This window comes from Piliocolobus tephrosceles, chromosome 14 (assembly GCF_002776525.5).
Source record: "Piliocolobus tephrosceles isolate RC106 chromosome 14, ASM277652v3, whole genome shotgun sequence".
NCBI classification, from domain to species: domain Eukaryota; kingdom Metazoa; phylum Chordata; class Mammalia; order Primates; family Cercopithecidae; genus Piliocolobus; species Piliocolobus tephrosceles.
The window spans coordinates 65,519,965-65,543,729 of NC_045447.1; the positions used below are offsets into that span (position 1 = coordinate 65,519,965).

General features: G+C 38.8%; 1 protein-coding gene across 5 annotated transcripts in view; it reads left to right on the forward strand.

Moving 5' to 3' along the window:
* NFIB (nuclear factor I B) overlaps positions 1 to 23,765 on the forward strand; it is a 444,635-nt gene that overhangs the window by 118,283 nt on the left and 302,587 nt on the right. The window contains exon 1 of one of the 5 annotated variants that reach the window (XM_023213129.2): positions 9,440 to 9,899. The exons of the other annotated variants lie outside the window; for them this stretch is intronic. Coding sequence (XP_023068897.1) covers positions 9,792 to 9,899 — 108 coding nt within the window. The 5' untranslated portion in view covers positions 9,440 to 9,791. Of the gene's footprint in view, positions 1 to 9,439; positions 9,900 to 23,765 lie in introns of those variants that run through there. 5 annotated transcript variants of the gene reach the window in all.

Consider the following 23,765-nt stretch of genomic DNA (forward strand, 5'->3'; position numbering starts at 1 on the left):
TATGAAAAGAACCGGTCATAGTTGATGACAGCAAAGATGTAAAACGTGGGCTGAAATCGGTTCATGGTTTAGAATGAAAATAAAGACATACAGATTCAGTTGTTAGAGGCTTGAGAGCTAAACTTAGACTCTTAATGATCTTCCAGTTCCAGATCCATGAGGCCCAGCTCCCATGGCTCATGTTATTGGATTTCTGGAAAATTCTATGTCCCTTATTGCCATGTGCATGTTTATAATATACTTTCACTACTAGAGCTAATATAATTGGCAATTCCTTGAAACTAGGCCTGAAACTGAGTAAACCTTTTCGTTTAGAATACAAATGTGAAGGTATAATTCTACTTATTTACAGGTATATTTTGTGTATTAAAATTTTTTGTTGGGCTGGCACAGTGGTTTATGTCTGTAACCCCCAGGCTTTGAGAGGCAAGGATGGGAGGATTACTTGAGGCCAAGAGTTCAAGACCCACCTAGGCAACATAGTGAGAACCCCCTCTCTACGAAAATTTTTAAAATTAGATGAGCATGGTAGTGCACACTTGTAGTACCAGCTACTCAGAAGGCTGAGGCAGGACAATTGCTTGAGCCCAGGAGTTCAAAGTTACAGTGAGCTATGATTGTACCACCACACTCCAGCCTGGGCAACAAAGCAGATCCTATCTCTAAAAATAAAAATAAAAAGTAAATATTTTTTGGTGCAGACAAACTTACATCATAAGCCTTCTCCTTTGGAAATGTTTATTCCACACTATCTGGATTTTTACATATTCTTTTTAATTCATGTTTTCTTTGGGAAAAATTGCATAGATGAAGTTTGTTTCTCCTCTAACTCCTTTGTTGCTCATTCTCATCTGAATTAAGCTCCTGATTTGAACAGAGGCAGGCGCATGATGAACCCTCCTCAGACCTACTCCCAATTCAGTAACACCACAGACTTTCTCTCCTTGTCTCATCACAATTTACCAATAAGATAAGATTTTCCTTAAGACGATGCTAATTAACTGGCCAGTTAATCAAAACAATCTGATTTACATTGAGACAATATTTGATTCTATTACGGACTTTGTTATTGACTCATATGAAAGTGTTAAACTAGCTCTTCCAATTAAAGCAAAGGAAAGTTTAATATTTGTAGAATATTTAGTTAGATGTCAGGCCTTATCCTAAAGGCATTATTTAACTTAACTTTTACAATGACTGTATCAAGGAAGGTTTTTTAGTTGCAAGCAAGAAAAACCAATTCTAGGTAACAAATAGGAAAGAAATAAATGGAAAGGATACTCATTTGAGAGCTCACAGGGTTGCCAGGATGGCCACAGAATGAGGCTTGGAAAATGGGCAGAAATAAAGATAAGGCAGCCCTAGTGTTAATTTTAATACTGATGCAATCTCTGCATTAACAGGTAAACCATGGTATCTCAATGGCTTAAAACAATATGTATTTCTCACTCACAGTTCAGTTGGTGTTTGAGGGAAAGAAGGTGAGGCTTTGCTCTACGTCATCACTAAAGAGGTCAAACTAACAAGACCACAAATGTTTTCAGCATTGGACTTCCAGGATCACCTTGACCTGAGCCTCATGTCAGCAGATGAAGGGAAAAAAGCGAGTGGAGACACAGTCCATGTGTACCTTTTTTATAGGTCAGGCCCGGAAGCAGCATACATCACTTCTGTTCACATTTCATTGGTCAGAACTCAGTCACATGACCACACTTAGCTATGAGAGAGGAAATACCACGTAGTAAGAGAGAGGAACAGCTAGCTTGTCTCTGCCCGAGCCTATCCTTCTGGTCGCCAAACATCTGTGTCATGCTTCCTTCTACACACAACACAATCACACACTCCCCAAGAAAGAGAACTCAAAGCACTGCCTACTCACTGAGTTTGGCTCTATGTCCAGATTCTTTAGGGATGCCATCTTTCCCATCAGGTCCACATTCATGGCTCACCATGGCCCAGCTACCTATAACTAGAAGGACAATTACCTACTGCCTCCTCCCCAACACATCCCTTCTAGAGTGGTGGGATGAGGACAAAATAATTGCAGTAAACATACCCTTGTGGAAAAGAAAAGACTCACAGCAGTCACTGGTGAAGGTGTCATATTTTACTGGGGGAAAGGCGTTATGAAAACCCTGCTCTGGGAGTGAGGAAAGTTTCTAGAATAGATCCTAGATCTGCTTTCTTGGAGAAACTCCCTTGTCCATTGGTCTTCATAGCTCCTGGATCCACTATCTAAAATTTCTTCTTTGTCCTTTTCCTCCTTGGCCACTTCTAATATAAGTGAAGGAAAATACACCCTCCTAGGAGGCTGCATAACTCTGGTGGCCCAAAACTTATTTTAATAATCAAAAGTACACTTTAGTCTAACTTTATGGTTTCTTTGTCAGTACAATTCCCTCAAAAATCTAGTAGATTTCTAATTTATTTACTTCTAATCAACTTCATGTGCTAGAAAGCATATCCAAGGTTCTTCCCTGGTCATAGTTCTTAGGCCTGATTTATATTCTTGCTTTCTACATCTTCATGTTTCATTCTCTATCTACGGTATTGAGGCCATCAAGTCTAAATAGGAAGACTTCACCCTTGATTTGTTCTTAGCTGCAAGGCTGAGTCTTATTCATTCTGATTTCCTACTGTTTCCGTTTTGGAAGCAATCAATTTTTCCAACTTTTCAACACCTCTAGGTTCTGACATTCCATTTCATTTTTGCTTGAAAACAAGCCGATTCTTGCCTGAGTTCATCCATTTTTTTTGGAAATTGCTACTAACATTCTGTTTTCCAACCCCTTTCCCTAGAGCTAAAGAATCAGCATGCACTTGGCCTGTCTTTTGAGTTATAGCAAGAGGCAGTTTTATCAAAGGTTTTGCCACTGCATAACATAGATCTTCATCTTTTCAGCCTCCAAAGTCAGTTTCCCTGCCATTCACATCCTTGTTGCTTAGCCGATGCCAGGCATTTTAGGTTTTTGTTATGCAACATTCCACACTCTGGAATGAATGTGCACATTAGTTAATGGAAATTCTAGCTGTTATTTGGATTTCCTGAAATCTCAATGACATAGTACAATAGAAATTTTTTTCTCATCCACCAAAATCTAATTGGTGAGGAGGCTTTGCTACCCATAACCATTCAGGGACTCAGGCTGATGAAGGCTGTGCCATATTTAAATGTGACTTCAAGTTTAGACTGGGCATCACCAGCCAGCTAAAAGTTGAAGGAAGAGAGATTATGGAGAATCTGGTGGGAGGACTTTATGGATCAAACCTGGAAGTGATATCTACTTCTATCGACCACAACCTATTAGCCAGAACTCTGGTAAAAAGGTCAAACCTAACTCAAAAGGGAGACTGAAAAATATAGTACAGTTGTATACCCAGCAGGAAAGGAAAATAGGTAAAAAACTACATGGAGTCTTCCATAAACTGGAACCTCAGCCAAAATCATGCCGAGCAACAGATGAATGAGAACACTGCCCCTTTTGCTGCTGGAGACTGGACCCTGAAGATTGTACCACCAATGCCTCCAGCATCCAAAAAGATACTGTCATTATGTTGATGCCCCTTAGAAGACAATGTAGCTGCTACTGTCACACCATGCACACTGGAATGGGTTCTCCATGGTCCTAGTCTCTTTAACTCACTAGTTCTCAAGTCAAAGCCCAAAGCAGGTTTGTAGAGTGTAGGTCATAGGCCTACTCTCTTATTTGCACAAAAGGCTGGGAAAACAAGCCTGCATTTTTAGCTTCTATAGTGAGCTGTAGACTCTGCCCTCAATCGTAATTCATACGGTGAGAGAGTCTCCAAATAAATATGGGGAATCAAACTAAATCAAAGGAACCAATTTCATGATGGAAATTTCAGCAACAATGGCAAGCTGGTAGGAAAGAGTGTTTTGAACGAATAGGCGGTGGCCTACATTATTCTGTATATGTATATGCTTGTGCTCTTGATTCCTAAACATCAAGATTTCTGAAGGTTTGCTTTCATCTAGAGCTGTCTTGCTCACCACAGCATCCCACTGCCTAGAATAGTGCCTGGTACTTGGTAGTCACTCAGTAAGTATTTACTGAATCAAAGAATCCTTGAGGTGGTAGATATGCTCACCTATGCTTCTGTTCCTTCTTGCATTTTTTGATGGCTGGTAGGGGTTGTTTAAACCTAAATACAAGAATAAGAGTAAAAGAACTTCAATATTAGATAGATGGACCACACCACAGGAGTGTCTCCTGCCTGGTTTCTGACTATAGAAGTATTCTTTTAACTATACAATAGAGTCCATGAAAATCAGAGATAGGAGGAAAGACCAGTAAACATTGCCAAAAATTATTTTTCAGGTTTTCTACATTTTATCTTTCAGAAGGATATACTGAAATTTAAGTCTGAAAATTATTTTTTTTCTCCAAAGAGATTCATGTTCTTGGCCCATATATTTGGAATAATCTCTTTGAGGTGCTTCTTTTTCCTTAGTAGGCTAGTGGCCTTGAGTATGTCTTGTGAGAATCTGTATTTGTTTCCTTTTCTTATAGAATTCCTTCCTGGGAATGTGAATTATGGCATCTCTTTGACAGAGAAAGATTTGCCTTTCCAGAGGTTTTAAGTGGCACTGATATTACATGACAATATTTTAAAAGTCAACCGGCTAATACAGGGTAAAGATGTTTAATCCTTTCCTCTCTAACAAGAAAATCTCCTTTCATCCTGTATTATTTTCATAAGAAAAACTATGGCATGCATTACCATGTCTCAGTTTATTTGCCCTGATTTAGATGAGGTTAAAAAGTTATATGTTCAATGAGCTCTTTAGGAAAACAGAGAAATGGGAAAGAAGAGGGGAGAGGAGGGGAGAGGAGAGGAGGGGTGGGGAGGGGAGGGGAGGGGAGGAGAGGGAGAATCTGACCTTCTTTTCCAGTATAACTTAGATTTAGAATTAAGAGTCTGAAAATTACAAAATATGGATGTTGGACACCATAAAAAAGGAAAATTTCTGGGAAAGGGGTATTCTGCCTCTTCTATTACACCCTAAAACAGGGATCCGGGAGCATGGCCACCTGGCACAGATGCCCTGCCTTGCCTGCTGAGGCTGCCTGCAAAAACCTATCATCTCTTAAAGAGACAAGGCTGTATTCTGAACATGGCTTATCTTGGCCTGAGGAATCAAACCCCTTCTACATCGTTTCGTCGCCGTGGACGCTTAGATTTTAGGATTGCAGAGCCAGTTGCCTGTATAAACTATGTCTTTGAAAAGGGGCTGCGATAAAGGTGCAAGAATAAGACAAAAGAAATGTTCTGCTCAAACAATGCATAAGTGGAGAGTCTCTACATGTCGGCCAAAATGGTTTTAAATAGGACTGAGACTATTAGCCTGGATGCTCCAGTCCAGATTCAGTATTTCAAATGCCTGCTGGTACTGTATTTGCAAATCATATTTGAGTAAGCACTGGAGCTTTTTTCCCTTTTAGAAATTGACTACTTTTTGTTGCAGGATAAGATGAAGGACAAGATAAATGTTTTTTAAAAATTATTAAAAATTATTATTTTTTTAAATTTCTGAGCACGTTGGAGTTAATAGTTTTGGCATCTAGTGTTTCATTTCAAGGCTAATATGCCATGCCATCTGCCAAGTGACAGTGTCTTTATTAGGTTACCATGGTATATAAAAAGCAAAATGCTTTGCAAAGTTTTTGAGCAGGATGATTTTTATTTCCACCTTCAAATTTTTTCAAAATGTAAATGAATATGTTTTCAATAAAACTGTTGAAATGAGTTATAAATATTGAGATGGTAGTACCCAATAATTTAAGACCGATATTTTCTTTTACGATCTTAATTTTTTTTAAATCTGAGAATAATCCCAAGGCTTAGAGAATCTTACAAATATATATAAACTATTAACCCCATTACAACATTAATGACTACAAAAAACACTCAGAATTATTTAATCAGAATGAAAAAAAAGGCCTTTACTTCAACTGTATTTAAGAAAAATGAAACTATTCATTTTTCTTTTGTTTAAGCTGGGACTAAAGTACAGAGGCTCAAAGAAGGTGAAAAGAGAAAATGGGATTTGCAGAGTTTTTGACATAAGCTAATAATTTTTTCCTTAAAGCTAATGATTTATATGCACTAGTTTGCCTCTGCCTCCCAAAATGTAGTTTGAGGTGGCAATGTAATTCAGCTTTGCTGGATCAATTTCATCCAGCTTCATCTAAGCCGGATGATTTTTGCAAGTGTTTTTAAAGATAATGTGTGATCAGTATGTCTCTTTCATGCTCTGGCAGTCAAAGTTTCAGGCTTTCTCCCCCTTCTGTCTCTGGGGAAATTTTTCCAGGCTTCAATTTTTCCATATGCCTTGTAAAAAGAATTTTTTTAAATAAGTTGTTTGTGTCCAGGGGTACATGCACACATACACTAAGAGGCATACACATGTATTTAACTGAAAGAGACAGCAGTCATATATACTTTTGACAGTACTTTGACATTCATATAAGCAAAAGGTGTAGGGAAAAAGACTTCTGGCCCACCAGTCTCACTTTTGTTATTGAAAGGAAGCACACTATGGATTGTTCTGGAAAAGAATTTCTGTATAACTCATGACCTAAGCCTACTATTACAAAGTCTAATGCTGCACCTCCCATAAGAGATAAGATTAAAATGACATGGAGAAGGGCACTGGTAGGAGGCCCAAAAAATACTCAGCATCACTGCTTATTTCCAATTAAAACTAGGGTTTCTAATTAAACACTAGAACACTAGGCTCTGTTTAGATCCATGGTAGAGACATTGCATTCCTAAAAGCAACATGAGGGAATATAGAATACTTTCAAAGTAAGTCAATAAATACTTGTTGAGTAACTATTTATATGATAAGAACTGTACTAGGTGCCAAGAAGATGACTTGAGTAAGACAGACACTGCCCTAGGTTTCTTATACCTTCCAGGCCAATGATGAACTGGTATTTCCCAATGATGGATAGTACTGTGCTTAGAAAACTAAGACCCCAGAGATTGGAAGCAAAGCCCCACGAGGACAAAATTTCAAAAACCCAATGTCTGTGCCACAAGATTGATTTCAGTTAGAAAATAGAGCAGGTAGAAGAGAGATTGACAAAAGTTGAACAGATTCAGGACTCAGTACATGTTCAAGAGGCTGATCCCTAGCGTGGTACTGCTGAAAGCTATTGAGGTTGTCAATGGGTGGACACACAATGAGCCTTTTCAAGTAATTTATTCTCCAATGAGCCTTTTGATAAAGACTTGGAATTGTCTGTCATATCTATTGAGCATCTACTTAACCACTACTTCTTGGAACTTGTGTCATCCTAAGTAGAAATCCACCTACATAATATTCTGTCCCTTCTTGGGATGATTAGAAAAACATTCCTGGTTATGAGGGTGAAATGTCAAAGAGGGGAAAAAACTGAGGCTACTCTGGCCCAAGGAGTGGTCGCTGATTGGCTCCTTCGGAAGCAGCTCACCAGAAAGGCCTTTGCCAAGCCATTGCCTCCTCCCTACCCCAGTGATGCAATATCACCCCACCAGAATGTTTTGTTCTCCAAGACCCTTGTTTCAATGGGTACATCCCATTAACAAGGCCAGCAGATGTCAGTCCTGATCCACTTTTTCTCAATAATGAACGAGGAGGAAGAGCCTATCGCTTTCCCAATCACTGCCTTCTATTTGCTGGCTTTTCTTCTTCCTGAGATGGAGGCCCCCTGCTTGGTTTGCTTTGTTCATATTTGCATTATTCAATAGTTATTATGTGATAAGCATGTTGTTTGCTTTCGATTTTGGTTGGTTTGTTTTCTTGTGCTTTTATTCTTAGTTGGTGGCTTGAGTTACAGCTGTGATCTGTATATTACTCAGCATGGATAGAATGTATGTTTCTACAGCTTATTACCTGATGCCTCAACAATCCAAAGTTGGGTCAGAAAAACAAAATAAAACAAAATTTAACGGGAAAAACATGTAGCTTTTATTCTGCAAAGTCATCTCCTTGGTATCAGCCTTGGATATATCCCTTTTAGAATGAAGATGCTTAGGCTTGCAAGTACTTCAGCAAACATCGTTTCTGAATGCATATATTTTTAGCTTTCTGATTAAGAAGTAATAGTATCCCTGTGCATTTATTGAGTAGGAATCTTATCCTTGAGTTAAAACATTTTATGTTTAAAGATTAAGTAATTTATCATAAGTGCATATGGAATGATTTTAAGTAAACAGAATATAAAGCCACTGCTTAGAATGCACTCTGCTACTTGCAATATACTATTCATTATGAAGACATGCTTTAAAATTGCTATTGAAGTTTTAAACTCCAGGACTTGCTAGTGAAGAAAAATGTGTGTTTTTGCCTGTGATCTAGTATTGTTTGTTACAGCTGATTAGCTGTTACGTACTCCAAGGTAAAATTGTCATGTAAGATGATTTCATCGTGTTATAAAAGAATCTGAACATTGCAAGATGGCCAGGGACAAGACTGCATTTGGGCAATACTCTGTGGCTTAACTTAAATGTTACATACTTATTTTACCAAGTTGCTTGACTCATACAAAATGTTACATACTTATTTTACCAAGTTGCTTAACTCAAACAACAAGAACTTTCTTGATTTATTAAGAATAGCAATACAACCTAGAAGATATATGCAACTATTAAACAACTCTCACTGAATATTGCAGTGTTTTATTTCTTTCAAAGTAAAGACTATAATAACCAAATGCCTAATGCTGACTTTTTTTTTTTTTTCACTTGAACACAACATCTGGCTTTCAAGAATTTTCACATTGAATCTAAGTAAACTTATTTTAATACTCTTCTGGGGGCAGGGAGACCAAATCAATCATTAATTATAATTCTTTGTAATGTTAAAAAACCAAAGGGTAGGTATTTGTAATTTTTAATTTCAAGCTGTATTTTAATTACTTACAAATTTTTTGCCTATTTTTAACTAAAAAGAGAGACTCACTCGTAAAAATACATTTATACCAAAAAAAGTATCCATATAAAACATCTTTTTATACTGTATTTAGAAATCCTGTGTTAATGTCACCTGCAAAATTAAGAACAAAGCAAAGGTAATTTCAGAAGACTTGTCTTGCCCTATAACATCATGTCCTGTTATTCCATCCAACTATCCGGACCAGTGCTTTCAATGGAAATACGTAATGTGAGCCTTAAACAAGAGCCACACTTATAATTTTAAATTTTCTGGTTGCCACATTTCTAAAAGTGAAAAAGTAAAATTGACTCCAATAATATATATTCAAAATACTATTTTAACATGTAATCAATATAAAAAATTGTACATGATATATTTTGTGTTCTTTATGTGCCCTACATCTTTGAAATTCCCATATAGTTTGCATTTATAGCACATCTCAATTCATGCTAGCCACATTACAAGTACTCAGTAGTCATCTGTAGCTAGTGGCTACTATATTGGGCAGTACAGGTCTAGATGATCAGATGCCTACACTGAATGATTTCATAGAACATCACTGTTGAGCTGACACCGATCTGAAAGATTCACATGTCGGAGCAAGATTGTTAGTGGAGTAAACTCCTCGAGTGTACAGGACCCCTTTGTTCTTGTTCTATTTTGTTTTTCACAGCTTGCTCTGCTCCATAAAGATCCATCAGTCACCCTCAAACTCTATGGACCCTCTGCCTGTTCATGCCTATGAAGCTGTGTTTGCTAAGGTACTCAGTAACCTGGAGCAGACATTCTAAAACGGCGCAAATGGGAGAAGCAGAGCCCACAGGCTTCTTGTCGGGAATCCGTTTAGAGGATGGAAAGAATCCCAGGGTCTGTGGACTTTTGGGTTGTCTGCTGTGCAGTTCTGAAATGTAACCCTGGGATTCTTAAAAGAATGTCAACTCTATGCTTTGGATTTTCTGTGAGTCTAAATTTCACAAATTTCACCAGTTTTTCTTTCAAATAGGTCCCAACTTCTTAGACAATGTGTCTCAGTGTGGGGTTCAGAAAATAGGGCTGCTCTAGAGAAAGTCCCTCCTGTTGCAGGGCTGGTTTTCCAATGCAGAGTGACTACTGAGGTGAACTTTCAGAGCTGGCATAAGGATTATTTGGAAATGGTACAGAAAGAATACGGAAGCTGGGGGATGCATTGTAGATGTTTTGGGGAGAAGAAACAGCATAGGTATTCTGAAGTTAATCCCCTTCCCATAGGCCCTAAATTGCTGCAAGGTTAGCCAAGAGAGAAATTAAACTGAAAACTGAGAAATAATCCACGAAATGAAGATAAGTATCTTTCTTTTTTTTCTTCTTCTTCTTCTTTTAATGCCTCTACTATTTTACTCCACTCTCAGCCCTTATCAAAAATAAATAAGCAACGTTTGGTCTTGACATTTCCAGTAATGTAACTCAACAGTATGAGAAATATTCATATATGTAAGCATGTTACGTGGAGCCTGGAGCATAGTGGGCACTAAATGAATGGAGGCCATTACTACAAATGTTATATTGCTGAGGGAACCACCCTGGCAACATGAGAAAACCAGAATTACAGTATGGTGCCATCTCCTCCGTATGTGTCACTTTTCTGTTTTATCTTGGGTCTCAGAAAAGCAGCACATACCCATTATATCTTCTCTGTGCCCTTCTGAATGGAATATTATTTCTTCCTATTAACATACCTTAATTAATAAAGGTGTGTTTGTATAGCTACTATGTCAGAACACCTCAGTGGGATAAAGGTTAGGCATGATATTGCTGGCTATCTTTCTATTTCCCTTATTAAGTTGAAAGAGAATATTAGTGCAAAGTAATAAGCATGACTTCATATGGTCTTGAATAGGAATGTAATGGTTTTCTTAAAATGACCCTGGGTCCTTAGTTTTGGACCTTGTGAATACTTTCTGAATTTTTTTGGTAGGGGGAAGGGATACTTTTATTCTCTACCCATTTTAAAATATATAAAGAGAAGTGTTATATTAAATAGTCAGAAACATGATTTGTTTTCTCCAAAATTAGCACTTAGTTATTATCTTTGCTACCCAAAGTTCCATTGTCATCACTGAACTGTTAACTGCATGAAGCCATTCAAGAAGAGTTTGTCCAATGGCACAAATATACAGTTATCTTTGCATATTTACCTGAAACACAGTTGTTTGCTTGTTTTTCTCAGAGATTGTATTAGAAATAACCATATATAACACTGCAGAAACAACCTATAGTTGAACATGAAAACAGCAATTTTGTTAAGGTTTGGTTTTGCTTTTTCTCATTTGTTCCATATTTCCACTCTTGCCCATCTAATATCAGTGGGCTTTTCACTTAAAGAAGTAGAGTGAGAAAGAAAGAGTCAGACACAGAAAGAGAGAGAGAATTGGACATAAATCATTTATTGTAAGGAAATCAAGTTCAACTCCTCTTCCCAGAACTGAGAGGAAGAGCTTCGTTAGGATCTCTTATCCTACCTAGTTTTTAGAATCGAAATTATATTTTCTTCCTATGAAGTCGTGGCATGCAGGCTATAACAATGGTCCTCCCAAATCCATCTGCATCCCCACATTCTTGGGACACTTCTCTTCTTTTTCAGTTACATTAATGGCTCAAAGACCACAAGACCACAGGAACCTTAGATTCTGCTACAGAGAATGATACTGGGTCACAGGCTCCTGTGACAATGACATTTTCTTTGGGAGTTCAGCACAGCTGCCTCACTGTTAACTTTTAATGAACATCTTTTCTTCCTTTGAAAAGTTTCAGTGAAATGAAACAAATGAGCAATTTCTCCTTTCATCTCCACTTTTTGGGGAATATTATATAGTATCTCAGGTGCTGAAGTCTCCTGTGACATGCTGAATTTGGGGTGTGCCAAAGCACAATTTTTCCCACAGTTACACACAAATGTAATACAAGTTTGTTTATTTGTTTGTTTGTTTTCCCCAAGACCAGGTCCTAAGATATCTTATAGCCTATAATACACCAAAAAGTAAAGAGGCTCCCTCCCCGCCTGAATTTGGGCCCCACTGTTCATTTCAGAGGAGTGCTGACTCAATGGAGAGCGCCCGTGGGAGGCGTGCCAGTAGGTCCTGGGACAATGAGTGGCACAGAGGCACCACAGTCGTTAATTTGGAGCATTATTCTTTCTTGGTTTCCACAATAGCTGGGATCTGATAATTTAGCATTAAGCCTCTTTTCAACTATATGGAAGTGTAATAAGGTGATTTAGCCAATGTGCCTGTTCATTGTCCCAAAGATTCTGTGATCTATTATGCTGTGATGTGTAAAAAGAAATAAGAAAAGGAAGAAAAATGGTGCAAAAACCATAAACCAACTAATTATCAAATACATTGAAAGCTGCTTTGAGAGAGCTGTTAGTTATTGGCATTTTTAATAAATCAATATATATATAGGAATCGGCTGCAAAAGCCTCTGGGTTTATTCACATAATGAAAGCCCAATTAATATCCGCAAGCACAGTGCACTGCCGGCAACAGGGAGCTACAAGGACAATCACTGGCTTCCACAGCCAACACTGACAGCTGCAGTGCCCTGATAGAAAACAGCTTCAAAGGCCCGATCCCTACCCCCACCCCCACCCCAGCCTCAACTGAACACTCCCTTCATATCTCACCCGCACTGAGGCAAGGCCTGCAGGAACAGATGGGACACCAGAAGCAACCCATGGCTATCTGTGATGTCACCAAATGAGGCATTCTGGGATGCTGTTTGGGTGGCAAAAAAAAAAAAAAAAAAAAAAGTCAAAAGAATATGGGAGGGGGATGAGGAGGAATGAGGAAGAATTTTTTAGGAGGTGAAATTAGCGTGGCAAGGCAACCAGTAGGTTGGAGATTGAATGAGCTGTAGGGTGGTGGAAGAGGTCATGCTGCATATAGATCGGGGCCGGCTTACATTTCAGTTTTATTTTAGTGTGGATTAAGGGAGCTTTATATTTGTGGGGCTCACGAGAAAAACATGTGGCTTTATGTCCTGTAGGCTTTGAATTCATCCAGGCCACAAAGCCCCTGCCAGCTCTCAGAGATAGTATTGGGACACTATTGCCCTTCTCCCCACCCCTCAATCACTACTATCTTTTAACAAGATCCAAACTTTCTTCCTTAAGATGTTGCATCTCTTGATTTTTTTTTTTTAGGTTTGTTTTTGTTTTTGTCCCCAAATATGAATGAACATCTGACTAGACTAAAACCATGAGTTCTAAGACTCACAGCATCCAAAACTGCTGTTTGGACCTCCTGTTCTGAGCAGCGATGGGGTAGCTAGCACACATATGGAGGTTTAAAGTCAATCTGCCAGGTGCTCTGTCACAGCATACACTGACATCTTGGCACCCAGGGGTCTGAGGAAGCCACCAGACACCAGTCTAGTAAAAGCAGAAAAGTAGAGCTTGACTATACAGATTAAGAGAAAAAAACTGGTTCTACCAAAAATTTCCAATTCTTGCAGAGACTGAGTGGACCAGAGGAGGTTGTAAGGGAAAAATATTTTCCTTTGCCTTGTAATCAATATAATAATAATAATTGCAATTCATTAACTAATTGATTATATTCTTACAGCCCTTTAGAGTTTACACACATCTCCCATGTCAGGAACTTTTAAACAAGGACCTCAATGATGCTATTGTACAGAGAAGGCAGCTGAGACTTAGGGCAGTTCAGTGACTTGCTTATGATCAGAGTTAGGAAATGTCAGAGGCAAGGCTTCATTCCCAGTCTTCCTAGTCCTCTACAAGACATGGAAGCCATTTGAAGAAATCCATGAAACAACCCATGATTGGTGACATGATTTGGCTGTGTCCCCGCCCAAATCTCACCTTGAACTGTAATAATCCCCACTTGTCAAGGCAGGGCCAGGTGGAGATAATTGAGTCATGGGAGAGTTTTCCCCATACTGTTCTCATGATAGTGAATATATCTCCCAAGATCTGATGGTTTTACACATGGGAGTTCCCTCGCACAACCTCTCTTGCCTGCCACCATGTAAGACATGCCTTTGCTTCTCTTTTGCCTTCTACCATGATTATGAGGCATCCCCAGCCATGCGGAACTGTGAGTCCATTAAACCTCTTTCTTTTATAAATTACCCAGTCTCAGGTATGTCTTTATTAGCATTGTGAGAACAGACCAATACAATTGGGATTGGTTTGTTTGTTTTGGCTCAAGAGTCATTAGTCTATGAGCATATATGTCCAAGAGAGTGTCTGTCCTATGTTATCCTTATAATAGCACTTGTTATGTTGCATTTGTACTTATTTATTTATTTGACTGTTTTTCCCCAACTAGATTGGGACCATTTTGAGGGCTAGGCCTTTCTTATTCACCCCTGCATCTGCAGTGCCCTGCGTAACACCTGGCATGTGGTAGGCATCTGTAAATGACTATTGAAGTAGGATGGATAAGTTAATAGATAAATAGATAGATGAGTGGGTGGATGGACAGATAATAAAAGTCTTATTTTACCTATCTGTCTGATTTAGCAATCCCTTTCATGACCTTGAAGAAATGGAACATGTTGGGTATAACCATTTCTATATTTGTTAATTTGCCAAAAATACTGTAACTGGCATTAATAAGAAAAAGAGAAGATGACTGACTCTGATAAACAAACCAGAAGAATGATAAAGATACAAAAACAAACCAATAGGAAAATAAGGCAGTCACTAGTGGCATTTATTTTTATTTTATTTAATTATCAGTTCTTGGAAATGGTCTCTGCAGACAACTCAGTAAAGCCTATTCTGGAGTGCTGTGCTAAGTGAGATAAATCCTCCTGGTAGGCAAGCTCATTTGAGTGCTTGGGTTAGTTTTTTGGATGGCATCCAAATTAGCATCACTTCAATAAATGTTTACTGGGAGCCCTTGATGTGCTGGACTCAGAGCTAAATGTGGAAAAGGTTACCAGGTAGAGCAGGGTTGGCTTTAGCCCAGAGGGAGTTAACAAACTAGGAGAGATTACACAGAATGCCTGCAGAAACCTTCAGTACAGGACTGTGCTTCCAGTACTCAACAGCAAATTTGAATTAAGCACTCAGAAGAGGGTGACATGACTTCCAATTTGGGTTGGGGGCAGGGTCAAAGAGGCTTAATGAATGATGTAGAAGGAATGCAAGTTTAAGTGGGAACCAGACAAGGAGATATTGTGGTGAGCAAACACCAGATGGTGCAATGTATTTTTTTAGGCCATAGCCAATGTTGCAGTGTGACAAAGACGTTCCAGTGCACTGGGAGGATGTACAGCACATTTCTGATCGTATGACTACAAGTTAAATTTGTTGGCTAAGGAGACACAATTGGAAGAAAGTTATTAGAAGGAACATTACTGAGCTCTACACAGAAAGGTGAGAGAGGTTAGTAATCCAGAGGCATAATACAATTCATTCCTTGGAGTTTTATCTTAAATACAGAATAATGCTGGAAAAATCATGGTAATGAAAATAGACTTGTCCAGCACAGATAACAATAATAGGATTCCCAAGATTACTGATTTGTAAACACATGAATAAGCACTTAAGGTGGTGGAAGTTATCAGATTTTTCTTCATGCTCCCCAAATAATATGAGTATTCTGCTTTTGAGATGGATTGCTAAGCAGCTCATCCGTTAACCTTGCTTAATAATGCTAACCAATAATAGTTGCCAGGTATTGGCATGTATTATGTGCCAAATGCTGTGCTAAATGCTTTAAGTTTGGTGTTATGAGAATAACCACCCTATGAAGTAACCATTTTTCTTAATAATCCTTTTTTTTGAGACAAGATCTTGCTCTGCCACCTTGTTATCATGAAGTGGCACAATCACAGCTCAATGCAGCCTCTGCCTCCTGGGTTCAATAGATCCTCCCACCTCAGCCTCCCGAGTAGCTGGGACTACAGATACACACCACCACACCTCGATAATTTTTGTATTTTTTTGTAGAGACAGGGTTTCACCATGTTGCCCAGGTCAGTTTCAAACTCTTTGGCTCAAGCAATCCATCAGCCTTGGCCTCGCAAAGTACTGGGATTATAGGCCTGAGCCACTGTGCCAAGTCTATAATCTTTTTATGTTAGAATAGTTTTAGACTTATAGAAAAGTTGTAAAGATAATATAAAGGTTTTCTGTATACCCTCCACTCTGCTGTCCTGATTATTAACTTCTTACTTTAGTATGGTACATTTTCTCACAATTCAGAAACCAACGTGGATACATAATGATCACCTAAAGTCCCTACTGTATTCAAATTTCTTCATTTTTTCCCCTAATACCCTTTTTCTACCCCAGGGTCACATCCAGGATGCCACATTATATTTAGTCATTATGTCTTCTTTGGCTCCTTTTGGCTGTGGTAGTTTCTCAGACTTTCCCTGTTTTTGATAAGCTTGTAAGTTTTGAGGCATATTGATCAGGTATTGTATAGAATGTTTCTTAATTTAATTTCTCTCATGATTATACCGGGTGTTGGGTTCTTGGGAGGAAGTCTGTTACCAGCAGAGAATCCACCTGGGTCTTCAGCAAGCTTGATTCTTGTCTCCTTGGAGGAAAGAATTCAGCTGAGGGCCGGAAGTAGGTGTAAGGCAGAGGGAGGGACTGAGGACAGTCTTAGAGCAGAAGTGAGTGAGTGTTTATTAAAAAGTTTTAGAGCAGGAGTGAAAAGAAGCAAAGTACACTTGGAAGAGAGCCAAGTAACAACTTGAGAGATCTCAGTGTCCTGTTCAGTCCTGGACTTGGGGTTTTATGCATTGGCATGGTTCCAGGGTTTGTGTTTTTCTCCCCTGATTCTTCCTTTGGGGTGGGCTATGCACATGCACAGTGGCCTGCCAGCACTTTGGAGGGGCCACATGCATGGTGTATTTACTGAAGTTGTATGCATGCTCACTCAAGGCATTTTTCCCTTATCAGTCAATGGTTCCTGGAGAAAAGTCATATATCAGTTAAAGCCTATTAGTGCACATGCTTGAGCCTGCTCACCCAACTCCTGAGATCTTATCAGGAAGCTGCAGATTATCAGCTTCAGGTGTTTCCTATCTATTGGGAGCCTGCCTTTCCCTCGTACTGGCTCTGACCAACTATTTATTTAGAGAGACAGTTTAACAACCGCCTGATCATCACCAAATGGTCGCCTGACACTTCTGAAAGGGGGCCCCTCTCCTGCACTGGTCATGTCTGCCTAACTACGTACTCTAACAAGACCACAGAGATAAAGTGCCCATCACATCATATCAAGGATTCCTGCTATCATCGTGATTTATCACTGATAATATTGAGTTTGAAACAATGACTAGGTAGTATTTGTCATTTCTCCACTAAAAAGTTACTCTCCTGCTGTCTTCTCTCTATACTTTACTCTTTAAAAGAAAATGTCTAAGCACAGCCCATGCTTAAGGGGTAGGGAGTTACATTCCACCTCTTTGAGGGGACAGTATCTGTATAAATTGGTATTCTTCTGTATGTGAAATATATCTATTCTGCCCCCCATTTCTTTATATATTCAATCATTTTGTTATATCAGTATGAACTCAAGAAATTTTGTGCTCCATTTTTGGTTATAATCCAAAGTCTTAGTTTGTTTAGGCTACTGTAATAGAATACCATAGACTGAGTGGCTTATAAACAACAGAAATCTATTTCTTAGAGTTCTGGAGGCCAGGAAGCCCCAGATTAATGTGCCAGCAGATTTGAGGTGTGGTGAGGGCCCACTTCTTGGTTCATAGATGGCCATCTTCTCACTGTGTTCTCACATGACAGAAGGACCAAGGAAGCTCTCTGGGGTCTTTTTTTAAAGGGCACTAATCCCATTCATGAGGGCTCCACTTTCATAACCGAATAAACTTCCAAAAGCTTCACCTCCAAATAGCATCACTTAGGGAATTAAGTTTCAACATACAAATTTTGGGAGGACACAAAAATTCAGTCTATTGCATCTAGTACCAAATTTTTAAAAATCAAATTATCACAACTTTGTCTACTAAGAGCTCTTTTAGTTTATTCTTACATAGTTTAGCTCTTTTAGTTTAATCTTACTCTTGAGTTTACTCTTTTAGTTTACCCTTATGTTCCTTTGACATATCAATTTTTTTTAGCCCTTCCTTACTTTCTGGCATTGCAAGATGCTTCAGGCTCCTCTTCTACATTCCCTGCCCCAGTCTTGAAATAAGCCATTTCTTCAAGGAGTCCTGGCTCCTTTTGTTGGAGAATGATATTAAAAGCCAAGATCTGGGCATCAGGTATGGAAGTATTTTTATTTTCTCCATTTTATATACAAGAAACCGAAGCTTAGAATGGTAATCTGCCCAAGGTCATGCCTCAGAAAACTGTAGAATCCACATAAAGCTCAGATCTGTTTGTTGTTATAAATGTGGCATGATTTCTTGCCTTTTTTTCCTTTGGGGACATCAGTCTGCTTTCCAGTGAACTTTAAGCAGTGCTGGAAGTTTTCCTCGTCTGTTGACATATATTGTATTTCAGTGTTCCTATTCTTACTGTCGCTGAGATCAGATTTTGGTAGGATTTAAGACAATGGCACTTTAGTTAGTGGTTCTAATCTAAAATAAGTATCTTCAGAGGTAGTGCTAAGGTCTGAAAGCGATTTTTCCATGTTTTGAGAAATCTAATGGAAATCATATGTTTATCCATGACACAACTGCTCAGACTAAGGAGAATGTCACATTTCTTTGATTCTATATCAACTCAATGTGTCTGGCTACATCAGTTACTTCAAACCATTAGAAGCTCTGATTGGTTGATGATGATGTCATAGAAATTTCTGAAGTTGGGAAGGATAATAAAGAGGCTTTGGGGGTGGAAATGTTGGGAAAGGCCATACTCATTACTGTTCTGCTTGTGATCCAATTCTAATTGAGGAGGACCCATTATGAGAGTTGTCTGTGTGTATGGCAGGGAAAGAGTAACTTTTTTGGATATAAAGTAGACATCTATATATTTGGTTTATGTTTTACCAATTTGCTGTAATGTTTTAATGTTCAAAATTCTGGTCCAAGTTACTTTAATTTCTGCTTCGTTTTAGATGCCTGCTTAAAATATTTAAAGTGTACACATTGGAATGATTTTTTTTGTATTCTATTTTCTGAAGGAAAAATCTATATCTTAGTGTAGATAAGCATATGGATCTATTTAATATGTTCAAAAGCAATGCATATGAATGACTCAGAGCTTAAGTTTGTGGTGCTTGGATGAATTGCTTGTTGGGATGGACTCAGAAAGGTGGGAGGAGAAAGGGGGAGGGATGAACAACAACTTAAATGGGAGAGGAGAAACATGTGATTCTAGAAAACAAAAGAATCTTGAGCACCAGGAAAAGATAAGTGGTTGTGATAGAAGGAAAGTTCTCAGTGAATATTAACAGGGCCTGACTTCATGTTTCACACAATTGTGTTCACATGAAGCCATATGAGGAAACTGCAATTAAAATGTTTAGAAACAGAAAATGTTGTTTGAAAGAAACTTTTGAGATCATCTAATTTTGCAGTTCTTGATCCAAAGCTACATGCTAGGATCACTGGAGAAGCTTTTAAACAATATGATGTCCAGGCCCCAACCCTTACGTTTCTGATTTAAATGGTCTCTGATATAGCCCCAGCATGAAAAATTTTAAAAACTTCCTTGTAATTCTAATGTACATCCCGGTTTGAAACCATTGATCTAGTTATTCATTTTTTTTTTTTTAATTACAGGGCATGTCATATACACAAATAGTGAAAATATACTTTGATACTATGTATTTACAACCTAGATTGAACATGTAAACTTATTGCCACATTCATTTTATTTTTATTTTTTAAGAAATACAATGTTACAGATATCCGTAGACTTCCTCATCCACTATCAAATCCTATTGCCTCTCCTCCATTTCCAGAGACAATTGCTATCTAGAAGTTGGTCATATCCTCCCCATTCATAATTTGTATATGTTTACTACATAGGTATATACACTTTTGATTGTTTTAAAATTTTGTACACATAGCATATGCATTCTTTGGCATTTTTTCCTACCTCCCTCACTTCCTTCCTTCTTTCTTTCTCTCCCTCCCTCCCTTCCCTCCTTACTTTCTCTCTCTCTCTCTCTTTCTCTTTCTCTCTTTGTTTCTTTATTTCTCTTTTGAAAAGGTCTCATTCTGTTGCCCATACTGTAAGGCAGTGGCGTGATCACAGCTCACTGCAGCCTCAAGCTCCCAGGCTCAATTAATCCTCCCACCCAAGCCTACTCCATGTAGCTGGGACGACAGGTGTATACCACCACACCTGGCTGCATTTTGCTTTTCTTACTCAACATCATGCTTTTGCAACTCATCCTTGTAATTCAAGCTCATTAATTTTAACTGTAGTATCCTATAATACTTTTATACATTCCCTTACTGATGGGCATCTAAATTGTTTTTCTCATTTTGCTTTGCTTGGATTTTGGTATGATAAAAATACTGTGGTGGGCATTTTTGTGCTTGTCTTCTTGAGCACACAGAAACAAGCTTCTCTAGGGCAGAGCTTATATACAATTCTGTATAGCAGTGCCTCACAGTTGGGTAGAAGATGTGGGACCTAAGGTGACCACAGCTCCCTAGATGGGGCACCTAAGGTGACCACCTCCTGCTGTGAACAGCCTCCTCAGCTTACCCCAATGTGCTCTATGAATATTATCCTTCTTTATGTATGTCATAATGGGGAAATTGGAAAACACTGCCCCACGAAATATACCTAGAAGTGGCCATCCTGTGTTGTAGAGTAAGCACACTTAATTAACTCTGTAAATATTGCTAAATTATTCTAAGAATTATTGTACCAATCCCCATGCCTAACTTGTCAGACTGGAAAATTTTTTGCTAGTCTGATAGATGTGAAATGGTATCTTGTCTTAATTTGCATTTTCCTAATAAGTTAGAAAGTCTTTTCATATGTTTACTGGCGTATGTTTATAGCTTATGAATCCTCAGTTTCTATCCTTTGCCCATTTTTCCATTGAGTTGTTTGTCTCCTCTTCTCACTGATTAGTAATGACTGTATGTATTCTGGATACTAATATTGTGTTGGTTATATGCATTGCAAATATTTTACTCCAGTCGCTGGCTTACATTTAACTTTATTTTAGAATCACTTTTCTTAAAAGTTTTTATTTTTTAGTTATGTTTCAAGTGAAGAAATGTAAGGCTCTTGGTTGCATAGTAATATTTTAGTACCAAATGATGTCACTTGGCTTGCTACTCTAAAGCAGTATAGCAAGATTGAAAAGAACACTCGTCTGAGCCCAAGATTACACAGGTCTTCTATATCTGCTTCTAATAGTTACTGGCAGCCGGGCGTGGTGGCTCAAGCCTGTAATCCCAGCACTCTGGGAGGCCGAGACGGGCGGATCACGAGCTCAGGTGATCGAGACCATCCTGGCTAACACGGTGAAACCCCGTCTCTACTAAAAAATACAAAAAACTAGCCGGGCGAGGTGGCGGGCGCCTGTAGTCCCAGCTACTCCGGAGGCTGAGGCAGGAGAATGGCGTAAACCCGGGAGGCGGAGCTTGCAGTGAGCTGAGATCTGGCAACTGCACTCCAGCCTGGGCGACAGAGCGAGACTCCGTCTCAATAAAAAAAAAAAAAAAAAAAAAGAATTCATCAAAGCCCTGAGCCTAGTGGCTAGCCCCGGGGATTGTTAGCTCTTACTAGGAGTTCGAGTCCAAGACCTTCAGCTAAGTTGGAGCGAATGCCTCATATTTGATACCGACAAATCAGCATGCCTATGTACTTAGAGAGGCTACTTACCTGAAAATCAAGATGTGAACTGGCTTTGGAGAGCAAAGTACTGTAAAATACTCAAGAGAAGGGTTAACATTTTTTTTTCTACAATAAGATTTAGGAAAAAGAGAAGGTGACAGGGTGAAAATCAATCAAACAATCTTGGACACGAGGGGTAGTGTGACCTGTGGGAAAGAGATAAATGCAAGGAGTGTAAAGCTATTGATCAGACAAAACAAAAAGGGTATGAAAGAGAGGGTTTGATACCAGGCCATGAATAGAATTTCAGGAAAATGAATGATGATATGGGATTACCATGTTATAAATCAATGAGGTGACTGAGATGATATCATAAACCAGAAGAACAAAATTCAAATAGATATGAATGACACCTGACCTTGGATATTAACCTTCAACGTAGTCATTTGTAATGTAAAATCCCTGGTTAGACTACTCTATTACCATAGGGTTATTTTTTTGAGGAGAGGAAGTGGCAAGGATCAGGTTTGGAAAGGAGAAAAATAAAAGCAATTTAAGACAGGACATTTGGGCTTTGAAGGCAAAGGGGTTTGGAAAGGTTCGAAAGCGCTGAGGCTGAGCTATCAAGTATCATGGTGGTGTCAGGTTTGTTTTCTGGGAAATATTTGAACTAATTTTATCAGCAGCATTTCTCTCAGGCTATTTACTACCTGAATATTTGTCAAGGCCTCTAGAGGAGGGAGCCAAACATGTACATCTGAAATTCTTTCTATTTGGAGCACAACTTGGGTGGGGAAGGCTCTCTTGTAACAGGGGTGGGGAGCTGACAGTAGATGTTGCTGCGAGAAAGATGAGATTTCGGGAGCTGTCATCGGGATTGCGACTTCTGGTTGCAGTCGATATTTTTCCAAATGCCAACCACACAAGGATTTAAAAGAATGTGCAAAGAAGCATGTGGCGTGCTCCTCATGAAGCAAGAGAGGGCTAAGTGGCTCGCTTAGCATCACGCCCCCTAGCCAATCACAAGCCTGGGCACCCCGGCCTTTTCTCTGCAAGGCCTTGGCCACATGCCCTCCTATACAATTGTGAGGAGATTGGATGAAACACGATGGTATTTAAAGCGCTCTTCCATGGCGCTCTTGCAGTTGTAAGATTTCCCAAGAGGCAGTTGCCAAGATTATGTTCTTTCCCACTGACTTTTAATTTGTAAATTGTAATGGGCTCCCCTTTAGATATAGCAATATAGGTCGCATTCCACAAGGTGGCCAGAGAATAGATGATGCCATGTAAATCTTCAGGGTACACTCTCTGCCATGATGAAAGGTGCAGGAAAATGCAAAGTGATCAAATTCTGTTATGGTCGGGCATGATGTTTGCAGAAACTCTGGTCTTAAAAGAGATCTGTTATCAACTCTGTTCTTAATGGAAGTTGAAAAAGAATCACATAATTTTGTTTAAAAGTAAACCACCCTTATAAAGGAAGAAGAAACAAATCAACCACTGGACCACGTTTCTCTTTGTATTTTCACACACACTCATCATGCAAAACGTGCTGGCAGTTTTCCCAGATTCTTAGCACCGCCTTGACACTCTTTTCTCTCCTCCCAGTGTAACAGCCCTGTTTGAATTATTAATTCTAGAATACCTCCTTCCTTTCAATCCAGGAGGCAAACAGATCCACCCTTTCCAGGTACCAAAAACATAATCAATAGAATACTAGGATATACCTGTATTTCATATCAGGGCCCTCAAAAAAGGAGATTAATTTGAGAGTTACCCAGTAACTATCCTATGAATAAAACTGTGAACAGATTTACTAAGCAATTAAACTTCACAAATTAGATAAGTTGCAGCTATTTCTCATTGAATTTGCTACCGAGCTTTCTTTATTAAACTGTAGGTAAGAGTTTCAAAGACAGAGTGAACCTATTACCTTTCATTTTCAATTTTTTTGTCATATTCCTTTTGCCTAATAATCCTCTTCTTAAGAGTTCCACATTGGTTTTATTAAGGCCAAGGCTAAGCTGATATTACTTAGCTACTTCTCTCCAATTTGTGCCATATATTGTTGGGAGACTTCCAGATACT